The sequence below is a fragment of the Ochotona curzoniae genome, unplaced genomic scaffold (genome assembly GCF_017591425.1).
Source record: "Ochotona curzoniae isolate NIBS_2020 unplaced genomic scaffold, NIBS_Ocur_1.0 scaffold_3835, whole genome shotgun sequence".
NCBI lineage: Eukaryota > Metazoa > Chordata > Mammalia > Lagomorpha > Ochotonidae > Ochotona > Ochotona curzoniae.
Window position 1 is genome coordinate 17,240,108 of NW_024467114.1, and position 16,283 is coordinate 17,256,390.

At 36.2% G+C, this 16,283-nt stretch overlaps 1 protein-coding gene across 1 annotated transcript in view; it reads right to left on the bottom strand.

Moving 5' to 3' along the window:
- Positions 1 to 6,370: 6,370 nt before the first annotated feature.
- Positions 6,371 to 16,283, bottom strand: part of SUGCT (succinyl-CoA:glutarate-CoA transferase) — a 497,234-nt gene continuing 487,321 nt past the window's right edge. The window contains exon 14 of the mRNA XM_040964993.1: positions 6,371 to 6,879. Coding sequence (XP_040820927.1) covers positions 6,716 to 6,879 — 164 coding nt within the window. The 3' untranslated portion in view covers positions 6,371 to 6,715. The remainder of the gene's footprint in view (positions 6,880 to 16,283) is intronic.

The following is a 16,283-nucleotide window of genomic DNA, read 5'->3' on the forward strand; positions in this document are numbered from 1 at the left end:
GGTTAGGTGGATAGAATCCATGGAACCTCCATTTCTGTCTGTTACTGCACGCCCACTCTGTGTCTTCACATGATTAGTTTGGATTTCATCAGAGGCTGGCATTTTATTTTCCAGAGCAAAAGGTCTAAAGAAGATGCCAACTAAAGCCATAGCCTAGAGATTGCACATACTTAAAATAAATATAACCATAGACATGTAGATTGATACAGAAGTAAATACAGGTGTGTGCCTGTGTGTGATTTGCATTTACATATTTCCTCCTTCATTGTTGGATAAGACAGACTAGCAGGAATAAAAATCGAGTCACAATCAGCACACCTAGCATATAGATCTTTGTTTCCAAATATCATTCTTCAGAAAATGGGACCAGAATTTTTTAGATAAATGATTGGTTCGAAGGCCCTGGAAGAAAAAGCATAACATAGCCTGAACATCTTATATAGACAAGAAAAAAGTTAAAAACTCCTCATAAGAATTGAAGAACCTGTTGAATGATGTAGAAGTTGCCTTGAAGAAACTTCCAATAGCCAAATCTGTTAATTAAAGCAACAAGAAATGGCGATTATGAATTGTAATCCTCAAAATCGATGTCCATTGGTGCATATTGATACAAATAACTAAATGATAAGGGAAAATGGACAATTCCTACAAAAGTATTACATTCAATAAATATTATAGCAAAAAATACAAGACAAAACACAAAACAATGAAAAATGTTTTAGGTGCAGACATTAGAAGTAGTATGAAAGAAAGAGGACATTTGCATAGTGTCTGTAAATATCCTCCCCCAAATATATCAAGTTCTAATCCATGGTAACACAGACGTTATCTGATTGGCAAATAATTTATAGACATAGTTAAAGATTTGGAGATGGAGATGTAATTTTAAACCATCTGGATGTGCCCTATATGGAGGAGCAAGCTTCCTTACAAGAGGGAGACTAAAGAAGATTTGATCACACACAGATAATGGTGAAATGGAACAGAAAGGGAGCAGAATCAAAGAGAAGGTATGGTGCCACTGGATCTTAAGATGGAAACGTTACTATGAGCCTAAAAACAAAAGTGTTACCCATGCTGGTACAAAACACCAGAAAAGGTAATATTCTTAAACTACAGCCACACATTTTTACTTCAGTTTAATGATGCTGAGCCTACACGTCTGGACTCCAGACTGAATAAGAATTATTTAATTGATAACTGAAAAAAAGTTGTTTTGAGACACTGAGTTTGCTGCAATTTGTTTCAATGGCGAAAGATAATTAATACTGTCTCAAATACCTCCACACTATACATGAATTCATGACAATACAGAAAGAGAGAGAAAGAGAGAGAAATACAGCAATTGCACAGGGTAGAAATTTAAAAGCAATCATTTTAATGAAGTGATCAAAGATAAAATCTTCAGTAATGTTATATAGTAACATCACATACCTTCTGCTGTGATACACTGATATAATCAACATAATCCGAAATCACTTGTGAAGTTTCTTGCCAAGAATGCAATATCTTATTCTAGTAATGAGAATACGCAAAATTGAATTGAGCACCATTCCTAAAAGTAAGTGTCAAAAATCCTTCTAAAAATGTCAGACTCATAAATAATGATGGGGAAATGGATACAGATTGGGGAAGAGACTAAAAAAAAAATGAATGTGTCAAGGAATGCTGGAATGGATACTGGACCAGGTACAGAATATTAGTTAAGACATTCATTTTTTATTGCTGAACAACCTATCCCAGCATTAGAGGTTTAAAACAACATGCACATAGTAGCCCACAGTTCTGGTAGGCAAACCCAGTGCAGCATGGTGCAGCTGGGTTCTTTACTTAGAATATCCTAAGATGAAATCAAGGTGTTGGGTTTTGATGAGCTCTTATCTGTGGGCTATGGGAAAGAATCATACGAATTTTAATTTTCCAATTTACATAATGGTGTGTACCATATAAATTCTTCATTTACTGAAAACATGGATGACTAGTGTATACTATATATATTATATATAGTATATAGTATATACCCCATTTTGGTTGAAAATAGAAGTAACAACACTCTTCCTCCATTAATATGGTATACTATTTATCTGGGAATTAAAAACACCCACACAGTAATTCATGAGGCTACTCATTTCACTTCACGTCACCTCGGTTGTATGAGAGCAATTATATATAACACTGAACTTCTATCACCACCATCCACCTCTCTATGTTTATGGTTGTGGTGAGTTCTTATAATTAATCCATCTATAAGACTTGATCATTACCTTTGGCCTGTGTACCGGACCCATACTTATTTAGTGAAGTTTCTTCCCAATTTCAAAATTTAAAACTAAAAATAAGACAAATCCTTAGTCTCAGAAGATAAGAAGCCTGAACTCAAAGCATTAAGGACAAGAACAAGCGACCACATCTGGTTGCTTCGTGATGTTGAAATGAGGTGCTATGCTTTTCTGTTGACCAATGATTTCCTAGTGCCTGCTTCTGTTAAGCAAATGTAGAATATTCTTGGTGTTCCAGGTACTATTTCCAGAGGGGTGTGTGTGTGTGTGTGTGTGTGTGTGTGTGTGTGTGTGTGTGTGTGTTGGTGGAAGGGGGATTGTTTTCCCTGTGGTCTGTGTCAAAGCCATTGCAAGCATGTTTGGCCAAACTATACATAAGGACAATCCAAAACAGCAAAAAGAGAGAGAGAGAGAGACAGGGTTTATTCTCCTACTTCTACAAATAACTCCTTTAACAATCTCATCAAAATCAGAACTGCAATTTTCTTGATCTTTACGAGGGTTATAAAGAACATGTACATTGGTAACTATTTCAAAGTTTGCATTGAAAACAGCTATGGAGTTATTTGTAAAATCTAAAAAAACATAAATCTATCAGGATGAATTTGCATTATACAGGTTGTCTTGCTACATATTAAGACATGCTATGGAAATCCAAGTTAAAGAGATAAAGGAGCTGGAAAAAAAAAACTATCTTCCTCTGGCTCTTTCACATGGGGTTCTGTTTTCCCAACACCCCGGTTACGTGTTCTGAAGTTAAATGTCCTGCTGCATGACTTTTGCAAAAGGTCTGGCTGAGAGGAAAGGGTGCGGGTTACAGGATGGGGCAGAAAAACACCGTTTTATTTTTCAATCTATGTGGTCAGAAGCCAAAACAACCAATTCAGTTCAACATACTGTCATGTGGTTAATTCGAAAAAAAAAAAAAAAAGAAAGGGTGAAGGATAGGTCGGGATATGTCAAAGTGGTTTTTGTCCCATTGGAAGAAAAAAGCAAATGCACTTAGGAGGATTCCATCACCCTTTTTGAGAGAGGGCAAAACCCAGGTATTCACAAAGACAGTTCTGGAGCTATTCTACCACAAACCCACGCCATTACCTAAAGATTAACTAAGTTGCCTTGCATTAAGAAAAAGCAAGAAATTACTTTTAAAGCCAAGGGTAGTGTACAGCAGACTCACCATCACTCCCTTTTCTGATAAAATATTGCCTACAATCCTTGTTACAAGGCTATGGCTGGTTAGTTCTTCCAGTGTCTGTGGTTGGGACAAGCAGTCTAGATCCTGTCAAATGTTTTGTTTTACTTAGTTTTTTATTCCTTTAAAACTGGGCCATGTGAGATAAAAGTAATAAGTTGATGACACTGTATAGACAGAATGGAATCAGGAGTCCCCCTTTACTTGTTTCCATGAGTTTAAGGAGAAGTGGCAGCTTGTCGTTAAAGAACCACCCCATCCAGAAATTAATTCAATCTTCCTTGTGGAGGTGAAGTCATGGACAAAATGACCACAGTTACATGCCAAATTACTGAGTAAATCCTTTTTTCCTGAAGGTCAGCCACAGGTTTTGATATCCATATTTGAATACATGGACCTGTAACTGAATGCTTGTGTCTGTGAGAGATGAGAGAGAATTCCTATACTACAAAAATTTTATCATGAAATATAACAATGACAATTTTCAAAAGTAAAATATATAACAAATTCAGATGAATTATGAGTGGGCAAGAAGTCCCTAAGAAGGCTGATAGTAAGAGTCATGAGGTGTTCATGCAAAAATTCTCCTTGGCAAGATATCTTCAGGCTTTGTAGCTAGGTCCTAGTTTGAAATGACCCATATGCAACCTCTTTTTTGATCTTAATTCATGACTGTATTTCTAACTCTAGGAGATAAGTCAAAGACAAGGTCACACAAAGTTATTGTACTCATACAAACTGCATCAATGTTCATTTTCTTTTGGTAAGTATCTAAATGTAGCATTGCTTGCTCAAAGTGTCATGAATTATTGGTCAGAAAATCATAACATTAAAAAGTTTGGAGTGAAAAGAAAAACTGAAAAGAAAGAGACCTGTTTGTTTGTAGAAGATCCTCCAATTTCATAATGATTTACCCAATAAATTTCGAGGAGTTTTCTAGGTCAACCTCAGATACAAATCTTCCAGAAGGCAGGCCTTGACACAAACTGAACTTGAGCATATGGTGGTAGCTTAGTAGTGTGTTTAGTTTGGAGAATATGTAAGATAATAGGCTCTGATAATTAAAACAGCACATTTGTTTATAAAGCATAACTTGATCTGGAGCATATTGCTAAAAATTTCAGTAAGCTTAATGCTTCGTTCTGGACTAATTATCCATCTGAACTTGAAATATATTCTGAACTATTTATTTTGCTATGATAGAGTATATGCTTTCTGTCAGGTGACCACTGGGTTGAAAGTTGCCTTGGATCATTTTGAATAGTTAGAAATATGGATAGCTATATATATGATTATACTAAGATATCAGTATTTCAACAGTGCTTCTGATATATCCAAGAATTACATTATTAATTGCTCAGAAATTGTTGAGGCATTTTCTGGCCCCTGCACATGAGCTACTCAAATCCATAAAGTCACTTTCAATAGCTGAGTATTTTTATTAAATGCTATCAACCCGAATCAGTAGGTGAAATAAAATAGAATATTTTGGATTTTTTGTGACCCAAATATTTTTAAAAAATATTTTAGCTCCTGTCCTAAAGTAATTGTCTCCAAATATGTATCTGTGAATCAGACACTGAGAGAAGTACTGCAGGAGGGATCTGTTCATTGGGGTGTCATGAAATTCTAAGTAGCCAGCTCACAGCAGGAGTTCTTCAGTGACGTGTCCACACAGAGCAAAGCAAGGAGAACAAAAACTCTTCCAGAAAGTATTAGATAGTAAAAAATATGCCACTAGGAATTGTGAACAGACAAGCTTCCTACCCATTTGGGACTCTTGATTCTAGAAACATACTGGGTCTTACAGCATGGATAATTGACTCAACTCATTCCAATGGGAAGGAACACAAAAAGAAAATAAACTAAGTCATAGCTGAAAGATGAACATCTGTAATTTAGCTTTCAGTTACTGGTTGGCATGCAACACACTGCTTTTAAAATATGTGTACCTAAGAGCAACGAGTTGAGGTCACATCAGGATATTGACCATGGGGGTCCAATTCCCTGGTCTTACCTCGTCATGGCAGTCCTGATTGACATTGTCTCCTGAACAGGTATCTTACTCACTTTTTACCTCTGTATAGAAGATTCTTTTATGAGCTGAATTAACTGATGTGTTAAAGATGATACAGTCATCTACGGAGGATGCTTAGACTACAAAAAAGTGTATGCTACTGTTGCTCTATTTGTCAACAGTTATACCTTTAAAACTGTTACACATTTAAAACCTGTTGAATTCAAGCATGACTCAAAACTAAGGTGTCAATCGAAGAAATGACCCCACATCCCCATACAAATAGATATTTACACTGCTGTATGCATTGGGGGAAATTGGTGTCTTGTTGTGTATCATGAAATCACAAGAAATACAACATAAAACAAACATTTACTCCCACAAAGAAGAATGGAGCTCAGTTTTATAATGGACATCAGCAAGGTCCATGGTTTAAATTACAGGCTAACAAAGCATTTATGAGTTTAAAATTAAGTTATTTTGTTTAAAAGCAATCAAAGAGCCTGCCATTCTGCTTACTGTTCTGACTTGCTAACAAAAACTTAAATGAGTACTTTATGTACAAGTAGAACACATCAAGAGAGCCCTTCTTTCTCAGGCCTGTGTGGCTGGAGGGGCAAACATTTAGAGCTTTGAGAAAATTAGAAAAAGGAATATATATATCCAGGAAAAAAACTGTGCATTTTCATCTTAAAGTCTTATTTTAATCAACAACAAATAATAATATGTATTTTTAGGGTATCATGTGATGCTTTTATATATATTTATTTGGTAGATTAAGCAGATGTACATTTGTCACTGCTAATAATCATAATTTTTTTGTGGTAAGTACCAATATCTTTATTTTTTAAATTCCTTTTTTTGGTATAGTATTCTTTTTTTTTCATATATATCTTTAAATTATCTTATGACATAATTCCACAGGCTCTGGGATTTCCCTTACCTATCTCCAAGTCCCCTTTCTCCCCCACCGATTTCCCCCATATTTTTACAATTCTACATATTCACAATTAAATTTAAAATGTGAGAAAACAGAAGACGTAGTACATTTAAAAGGCAGTAGATCCTTGATTCCAGGGTCATCCAGTTGTTGCCAGGTAGGCAATCTGAAGTTATGTTGATTCTTCTTTCAGTGGCCTCAGCATTGAGAGAAGGGCTCAGAATGTTGTCTTCGCCAGCAAAATGTGTTTAATGGTGGTTTGGAGAATGTATATTTCTTCTTTGTCACTTGGCTTCATGTTGAGTCACCACTCCAGCATTAAACAGCTCTGCTATAGCCATGTCATCATATCTGAGAACCTCCTTCAGGATGTGTGTTGTGTGCTGCCCGAGCAGGGGAGGCGGCCTGGCCTCTGACATCTTGAACTTACTGTATCTCACAGCCGGGCCTGTCAGAGGAGGGAAGCAGGAAGCCTATTAATGACTAGCCCTAAGAAATCCATTACCTAAGCAGACTGGGGTGTTCTCAATGAATGCCAAGAATATCAGTGCCAGTTGCATCCTTGAAGATGAGCCATACTTTGAAATGTATTTTACATATGACTTTTCTTGAGTCAAGCTTTATCCAACGATGCAGCAATCATCTTAACTGTCCATCAGCATCCAGTAAGATTCATACGCATACCTATTTTATTCTGGGTCTATTTAGAAACCATCATTCTGGAAAATAAGACTCCAAGGTAGGGCATCCTATGAGTGGTCTCCCTAGGTCTAAGGAAACAAAGTTCACAAAGTGTCTCTCTGAAGTTAGGAGTCTGTAGGCAAACCAGATTTCTGCACTTCAGTGTCTGCGACATTTTGCAAACATTGAGTTCAAAAGACTGCAGATGGATGCACCCCCAGTCTTTTGGAGGATGATGTGTGCAAGTGTCATTGTCGGGGATACTTAGGTTGGGATTTCAGCTTTCACACTTTGTAGCAGATCCACTGGAACATATTATGTAACTTCTCTGAGCTTCATGTTCCACTACAGTTAACTGGATATGACAATGTTTAGCATGAAGATTTGAGGTAAGGATTTAATAAAACACTAAGTAAGCATTCCTGGGACTCTAATAATCCATGAAAGTTCTTGGCTATTATAGTTATGAAAGTTGTCACAGTATATTTTTTGAAGTTTGCAGTGTAAGGAGAAAAAACTTATTCTGGTTGTTTGCTAAGTACTAAGTAACTCCATGCAGGATAATTCAAGCAGCACTTTAAACTGTTAGGATTAGATTTTATTATCTCCATTCCTCACTTTAGATTACTAAACCCCCAAAGGCAAGGCTTTGTTCTGCGAAACAAGGCTAATATCAATGCTAGGATGAAAATCCATGTCCACTAAAACTTTCTTAAGTGCTTTTACTTCTCACTTCTCCACCGACAATCTGAACACCGGGGAAGACATCATTTCCACAGACTATGAAATGGATGTGGCTTCATTCAATGAATGGCATTTATATGTGCTATCCCTTACATTTAATTTGATTTGATTTCAGAAGAACAAATTCTATAATGGCCACGAGAAGATATTGTAAAACAATTCATTTCTAGCTCATAAATAAATTTAAGCCTTCTCTTGATTTGAGGATCTCACAGGAAGAATGTAATCAAAGTGTGTGCAATAGAATGCCCATCAGCAAAGAAGCAGATACACTTGAGTGTCCTAGAGAATCCCATCATACAGCATTATTGATAAGACAGAAGACATGACTCTCTAAAATCTTCTAGGCATACCTAGACACTCCACTACAAAAATATGATAGCTTTCAACTGCTGCATTATCTTTTCCTTTCTCTGAAGCTTAAATTCATTTTATCTTCTCAAAATTTCCTTTAAATGTTCAAGTATATAGCTTCTTTTCCTTTTTTGAATTATTTCACTTGTTGAAGGTGAAAAAACTTCATTTATTTCACAATGCATTTCGGAGCACAGAGATACTTTCCAACCTACCCTGACTCCAGCCTGCGTTTTTACCCACCTTCCTCTTTCCTTGTTTCTCTCTCTTCTTTGTAATTACTGCAATGCTACGCTTTTGGTTCACTTCACAATCATGAGCTTCACACTCCATTAGGTTCAGTATTCAAAAGACAGCAAGCAAAAGCAAATAAGCAGAACCACTGTTCTTCAAGAGCATAGACACATTGTGCAAACAGCAATGAAATCTCAAAATGTCAATTTTGTTCATGAAGAAAACATATTTTTGCACTCTTATATTAGGTACCACAGATCAGGCGAAGCACGTGATATCTGTTTTACTGGGGGGCAGGGACTGGCTGATTTCACTAGACATAATCATTTCCAGCTGCATCCATTTTGTTGCAAAAGACGGGCTATCATTCCTTTTTGTGGCTGAGTAGTGCTTCATTGTGTATATATACCATGTTTCCTTTATCCAGTAATCAGTTGATGAACATCTGGGCTGATTTCATATCTTAGCAATTGTAAGCTGAGCTGCAATAAACATCGAAGCAGAGATAACTCATCCTCATTTTGCTGAGTAAATGCCCAGTCGTGACTTAATTTTGCTTGAGTAAATTCTCAAGAGTAGATACAGCAGCTCTCTGAGGAATCTCCATATTATCTCCTATAATGGTTATAAAATTTACCTTCCTACCAAGGTATCTCTTTCCCCAGATCCTCACCAGCACTTGTTGCATTTTGATTGTTGTATGATAGTTATATCACTGTTATTTTCATTTGCTTTTTCCTGATAGCTAGTGAGCCTGAGCAGTTTTTTATATGCCCATTGGTCATTTTTGAAAATTGCCTGAGATGTCCTTTGCCCATTTCTTCCTTTTTTTTTTTTTTTAAATTGTTGAGTCTTTTTAAATTTTGTTTTTCAACACCTGGTCCCTTTTCAGTAAAGAAGGTCGAAAGACAGCACAAGTTGAGAGAAAACGTGCACTCTCCAAAGAGTGCTGGCAATTTTGATATGTATGTTATATCCTATGATCCTTATAAGAATGCTTTCTGGCAGAATACTAGTAACCTTTGTGGATTACATCATTGAAGGAAATAGAGGTTGTGAAAAAAATTGAAGTCAAGGTTAACCAGATTGAAACACCTTGCTAAAGATCACACAGAAAATGAGATCATGATCTAATTCCAAGTCTGTTGGATTCAAGAGCTTGAACTTTTCTAAAACCAGTATTAATTTACTGGGGCAAAATCTCCATTAACACAAATTTGTCCAATTTAGAGTGGATAATTCAGTGGCATTTATTATACTCAAATGATGTACAATCATGATTTCTATGTAATTTGAAAACAGTTCCACAAGTTGAATATAAAATCCTTATTATTACTGAGCCACCTCCTCCTCTTCCTCTCTTTCCCCAAACCCAAAAGACCACTAATTTACTTTCTGATTCTATGGATTTATCTGTTCAGAATATTCCTGTGGATATGGGTTCTTCACATAATATATGACATTTTGTGTTTCCTTTGACTTAGCATGTTTTTAATATTCATCCACATTATACACACTGCATATACACCGAGCACAAGGATTTTATTCAGTACAGCCAAAACAGTTCAGCTCAATTACTTCATTTTAACTCACAGATTCCAAATCCGTACCAAAGACTAAGCTAGCATTTTAGGATTAAGAGTGAGGTTTATCCTGTTGTTATTTTTTAAAAGATTCATTTATTTATTTGCTTATTTATTTGGAAGAGAGAAGGAGAGAAAATGAGAGATCTTCCACCTGCTGGTTCACTCCCCAAATGGCTACAAGAGCCACAATACAAGAGCCAGGAATTCCATTTGGGTGTACAACCTGGGTGGACAAGATCCATGCACTTGGGCATCTGTAGCTATTTTCTCAGGCACAACAGCAGAAAGTATATTAGAAGCAAGGTAGTGGGAAATCAAAGTGATACTCCAACAAGGAATGCTGGTGTAGCAAGCAGTGTCTTAATATTGCACTACAATGACAGCCGCAGGATGAAGAGTATTTAACCCATTGCATAAAAGATCTTAAAGCATTTAGGTTAGTAAAACAGCATTACTTGGTAATTTAAATTGCCTAAAATGTATTTATATTACATTGTATTATTTATTTTGTTTAATTATATTAACCTTAAATAAAGAAAGAAAAATATATTGAGAGGGAGAGAGAGCCTATTGATTCACTCCCCAAATGTCTGCAAAAATTGGGGCTGGACCAGGAAAAAGTTAGGATGCTGACACTCAGTTGAGTCTTCCATGTGACTGACACTGACCACCATCTGGAGCTATCAAAAGTGTGCATATTCACATATATTAGATGTGGCCATGCCAACTGATGGCTTTGTGGTAAAGTACCATGTGTCTTTTCATACGATTTAAAACTCTTTTAGGCTATGTGACCTTAAAGTTCTTAGTATACCAGAGACTCAGTATATACATTCAAAAACAAGGACGATAATTATGTGTTGAACGGGGTGTTGGCTTACACACTATGTAATATAATGTTGATAATAATTCAAAATAGTAAGAATCAAATTAACCTCTTTAACTTCCCAAGAACCTTCAGTTTTAAAACTTTCTTAAATACGACTTCATGAAATATGGGAGTAAATGAGAGAAAATGCAAAATAAAAAAAAAAAGGAAAATTTGGTTCTCAATCAGAATCTTCCCTGGGAGTGCAAATAATATACCTAGATGAGAGTTCAAAACTAGAGAGCAAATCAAGCAGAGATGGAGGAGTACAAAGATGGAGTACAGAGATGGAGGAGGGAAAGTTAAGAAAGAAAGACTTTTAAGTAATTTACTTTACACTATCAAGCCAATTTGTCTAAGGTTATCCAGCTTATAACTAATAGAACCAGGCCACCACTATCTGGGGCGAAACAGAAACAACGCAGGCTGAGTCACTAGGTCAGGATCACAGAGCTGGTTCAGCAGAGCTATGGTTCACACCATGATCATTTTGCTCCATAATCCCAGGTCTTTCTTACTGGGTCACATTATCTCTTGGTAAAGGGAGACAAGTAAAGGAGAGAGTTATCCAGTTTGACATAGAAGTAAAGGGTCCTGTAATACAATGTGCTATGACCATCCAGGCTTTTTTTTTTTCTTAATTAAAATTAGGAATCTATTAGATTTCTTATGCAAGATATATTCAATGTTATCTCAATTTTTTAAATTAATTTCTCAGTTGATACTTATATCCTAGGAGAAAATCCTTGAACTATGGCACTATCAATATCATGAGAAACTAATGCCTTATTTCTGAATTAGGTGGTGCTGTCCAGGTACTCCTTGCTACTCACCATAGCTGCAATGAAGGCTTCACTGGTCCTTGTGAAACACTCTCTGGTTTAAGGCAAAGGAAGAGCCAGTGAATTCCACCAGAGAATTCCTCAGACTAGCAATACAGCATTTTCCATCTGTGGTTTGAGGTCCAGCAGTAATAAGACCTTGACTGTTTAGTCTTAACTCTCTTTTAGAAATCTTCCATGATTCTTACAAACTGAAAAAGGAATCTACACAGTCTACATGAACATACTAAGCTATTCTATATACAGAGTTCAAGCTACATTTCTATAAACCAGATCAACTTAATAATGTAAACAGTTGCAGGAAACAGAGGTAGCCAAAAATATGTGGGAAACCATAATGAATATTCAAGTAACAGGAACAAGATATCACATCATCATGAGCAAAGGGGCTTAAGCAGTTCCCCTTTCCAGAACTCCATGCACCTATCATCTTAATGATGCATTTCTAAAGCAATGAAATAACCCATTGCTCACCGCTACAGCTAACTGGCAATGGATCAGAACCAAGGGTTAAATGAATTAAAATAGCAGGGTAGCTTGACAGTAATGGAAGCATGAATGAATACAATTAAAACTATATAAGTGAGCTGCTTTTTCTTTTTAATTCTTAGATGGCATCAACTTTGAAAAAATCAAGAATCATTAAAAGCAAACATCTGTTTTGTAATATATGAAATGTTATATCAAGCATTTTTATTTTTACTTCTTTGGCCCATTGTTAAGATATATGCTGTAGTTACCATTTAATCTTCAAGGCTTATTAGTGTAATAGGAAGCCACAGTTCTTTTTGCTGAAAATAATGATAGCTCCAGTACCAAGTTGTTTCACAAGTTCTCCTCCCGTGTTTGACCTCACCATCATAATAATAACAATATTTTTATATGGTGCCTTTCAGCCATAGCATTTAATGCTCCAAATGGAGCCATACAGTTAGAACACATTAAACCCATTAGATGTGAGATAAAAACAGACAGTCATTTAAACTATCAAGGAAGGTTGGGAAAAAATAGAGAATAAATATGGCTTTGGACATTTTTAATAGAAGAACTGCATCTATTCTACTGCATACGGGGTCAGGCATCCAGGAACTCAAGGCAGCCTGTGACATTTACCACCACTGATCACTCCCCACCTTAAGTTGAGTTAAGGATGACATATTTCTATAGCTCCAGTGAATTTGAACAAATACTGCGTTTTCTTCGGTTATTCAGTTGTGTTATTTTATTACTATAAAGAGAATGGATTTCACATAGTTCATAGATAAAATTCTAAGAATATAATGGTACTTTCCTCCCTGATTTTCTTTCCCTTCATTCCTTCCATCTTTATTTCCTTCTTTGCTTTTCTAATTTTTAAGATAGCATTTTTTTAAATTTACATTATGGTCAAAGTCTTAATGTTCTTCTAAATAAAGGGCTCAACAATTAAAAAGTAAAAGACCACTGTTCAGCAGAAATATAGGCAAGGGTTACAAACAACAATCAAATGAAAAGGTATCAATTTCATTCATATACAATAATTTTTAATAATTTTAACTGTAGAGGAGTGCCTCACATGGCATTATCTGTAAAAATCTGTTCTTTTTTTCTTTCTCTCTCTTTTTTTTCCCCCATGGTATAGTTCCAAAGGGACAAAGATTTCCCCTTCTGTTTTAAACTACATCTATGGCCCTGTCATAACTGTAAGAACTGTCTATGAATTTTTTGGTTTTCAACTTGTAGAAACATGGTAGCATTATATGTCTTGGCTACTAGCAGCTGGGGAGGTCATGTTAGCTCAAAGACTTGTGAACAGAAGAAATATGTGACCTGCATAGCACAACATCTAATTTCTAATTTAAGGCCTTCAAGGTCTCTCTCTATATGAAACAGTGACTGCTTTGCCAACCCCATGCACAGTGTGAGCAAGAAATACATGTGTATTGTCTTAAGACTGGCTTGTGCAGTATGACCTAGCTTGCTGAGACTGGTCACATGCCGCAATTTTGGTATAGCAACATCTTTGCCTGGACCATAGAAACAAATCATAAATCTAGTTCCTACAACTGCTTAAAAAGCATTTAGTCTAGGCGTTCCAAATGATTTAAAATTGCTCATTTTTAATGCCAAAATTTGCCAATTTTGAGCAGTACAATGATGATAATATCTATTATTTATTGAGTACTTACATGTGTTAGACATTTGGCAGAAGGTCTTTCATATATTACCTTGTCTGACATACTCAATGCCTTTAAAACATGGTATTATTATAATGTCATTTTATCAATGAGGAAAGTGAGGTTAAGTAAACTTTATCAGATTACACAGCTTGTCAACTGAAGAATTTTACTAAAATTTAGGCTGGCTAAATACAAAGTGCATGCTCGTTAACACTAGGATGTACTTCCTCCCTGCATAATGTGGAAGAAAATCTGTTCTCGTATCAGTGGCTGAATAAATACCATTCTTTGGCAGATGGTGTTATAAAGCAGTACTCTATTATAAATACTTATATATTTCATGATTTCTAATCCATTAAGACATTTATCTTTCTTTTGAAAAAGAAACAGGGCAACTTGTGTTTGATTTATCTATCTTGTTCTAACCCACTGAAATGTCATAGAAGATTATCCATTTCCTACTGGAATAATAAATGGCCCATAAGGAAATGCTATTCATATTCATTAGTAAACATGTTCTCTCTCTCTCCTTTCTGTTTGCTGCTCAGACCTTCTGCTAAGCTCTCTAAAAAATGTCGGTCTGGAAGAAGCTCTCTACTGGGTGCTTCTCTCCCATCCTTTTATTTGCTTCTCATCATTTTCAACAATTCTGAAAATTTGAGGAAGTTTGAAGACACACCTTGCTGACAACATGCTCTGTGCCAAAAAAAAAAAAAAATCTATTATTCTGCTCTTTGCCCTCTAATTCAAATATCCAATATGAGCTCTCTGGGTAGATTCCCAAGATTTTGTTTGGTTAGACTTCACCATGGAAAACAAAATTGGTTCAGCTGAAGTCTGAGGCCAGAATATTTTAAGCTTCATAGACCTTCAAAGTGGTGACCTTCTCCTCACCTCCTCTGTCTCTGTGCTCCATTAAGGAAAATACCGGAAGAAGTTTCCAGTCAGAGAGGCCAGATTGCATTTCGATTCACTTTGGAGAAAAGAAACTGAATGGAACTGGAACAGGTGGTTATTTGTAGCTCATACCTCAAATGAGCTTTGAAAAGTTCTTTTGTAAACATTTAAAGGTCTTTTGTAACTTAATAAAAAAAAAAAAAGTCTGGAATTCTTAGTCGCCATGTTAAAGGAGTCTACTTTTTATCTATCATCTTTGCACAAATAACATCATATTCCAAGCAAATGGACAATCGGGAAAACTGGGCCTCCAGACTTGCTGCTGGGAACATAGGAACTTATTATTTCCTGAAAGACTAGACCTTAGCTTTTTCCTTTCTCTCTGCCTGTGCAGTTCAAATGGAAATTTTAGTAGAAGTTCTTTCTTTCTATGCCCTCAATGTCTGCAAAGTGTCTGTGGAAAATTCAAATCGTGACAAAGCATCAAATGGATTTCAAAACACTTCCCACTAAAATACACTTATTTTTCATTTCCATAAGCTTTTGAAACATCTTTGTTTTTCATCTCTGGCTCACCTATTGTCTCCATCGTGGCAGGCTATTCCCCGATTTTACCCTTGAGACTTGGCTGACTCCAGTAATACTATCTGAAAAGTCTCTCAGACATAGCAACACTAGATCTTTCCTACTACAACCTTTGCTCAAATCACTGAATTATGAGGACAACTTGTTCAATCTTTTCCCCTGGCTTTTCCCTCCAGCTAAACTTCACTCACTGTCCCCTAGATCATGGGTTGACCTGGAATGCCTCTTAGCTTGGCAATATTCAAGTACACACCATTCCCAAAACTCCGCTTATACTAACATTACGATCCTATTTCCCCAAATCCAAAGTAAAAACTTTTTATTAATTCACCATAAAACAAGATTTAGTTTTCCTGCAGTGTCCATAACTTCCTAGTCATATCATTTCCTAGAATGCATTTTGAAATAAAATGTATGGTTTGTTCAACTTGTACCCTTTGTAGCACCTATCATGTGGTAAGTGTTCAATAAACACCTGTTGATAGGATTAGATCAAAGCCTTTTAACATCCTCTAGATTACTGGATTGGGAAACAAGTCTTCAGAGAGTAAAGATCTCTCTGCTCTCACACATGCAGGACTGCTTTGCTAAAACCCAGAGTTATACTTCTCTGAGGACAAATTCCTCTCCATGTCTTTAAGAATCAACAATGACAGTATCTGCCACACAAGCCTCAGGATTCCTAGGAAGTCCCACTCAATGTCTCATAGGTTAGGGTTCTTGGGAACCACAGCACAAATCCCAGCATCACTTTTTCTCATTCAATGGGACCTGACAATAGCTCAATAAATCCTGCAGTTACTCTTCCTTATTCCACAGTACCTACGAAAAGTATCTCTCCATCTCTTGCCTCTCAGGGTCTCAGCTACTAGTACATAAGGCCCAGCAGAGCTTGTGGAAGT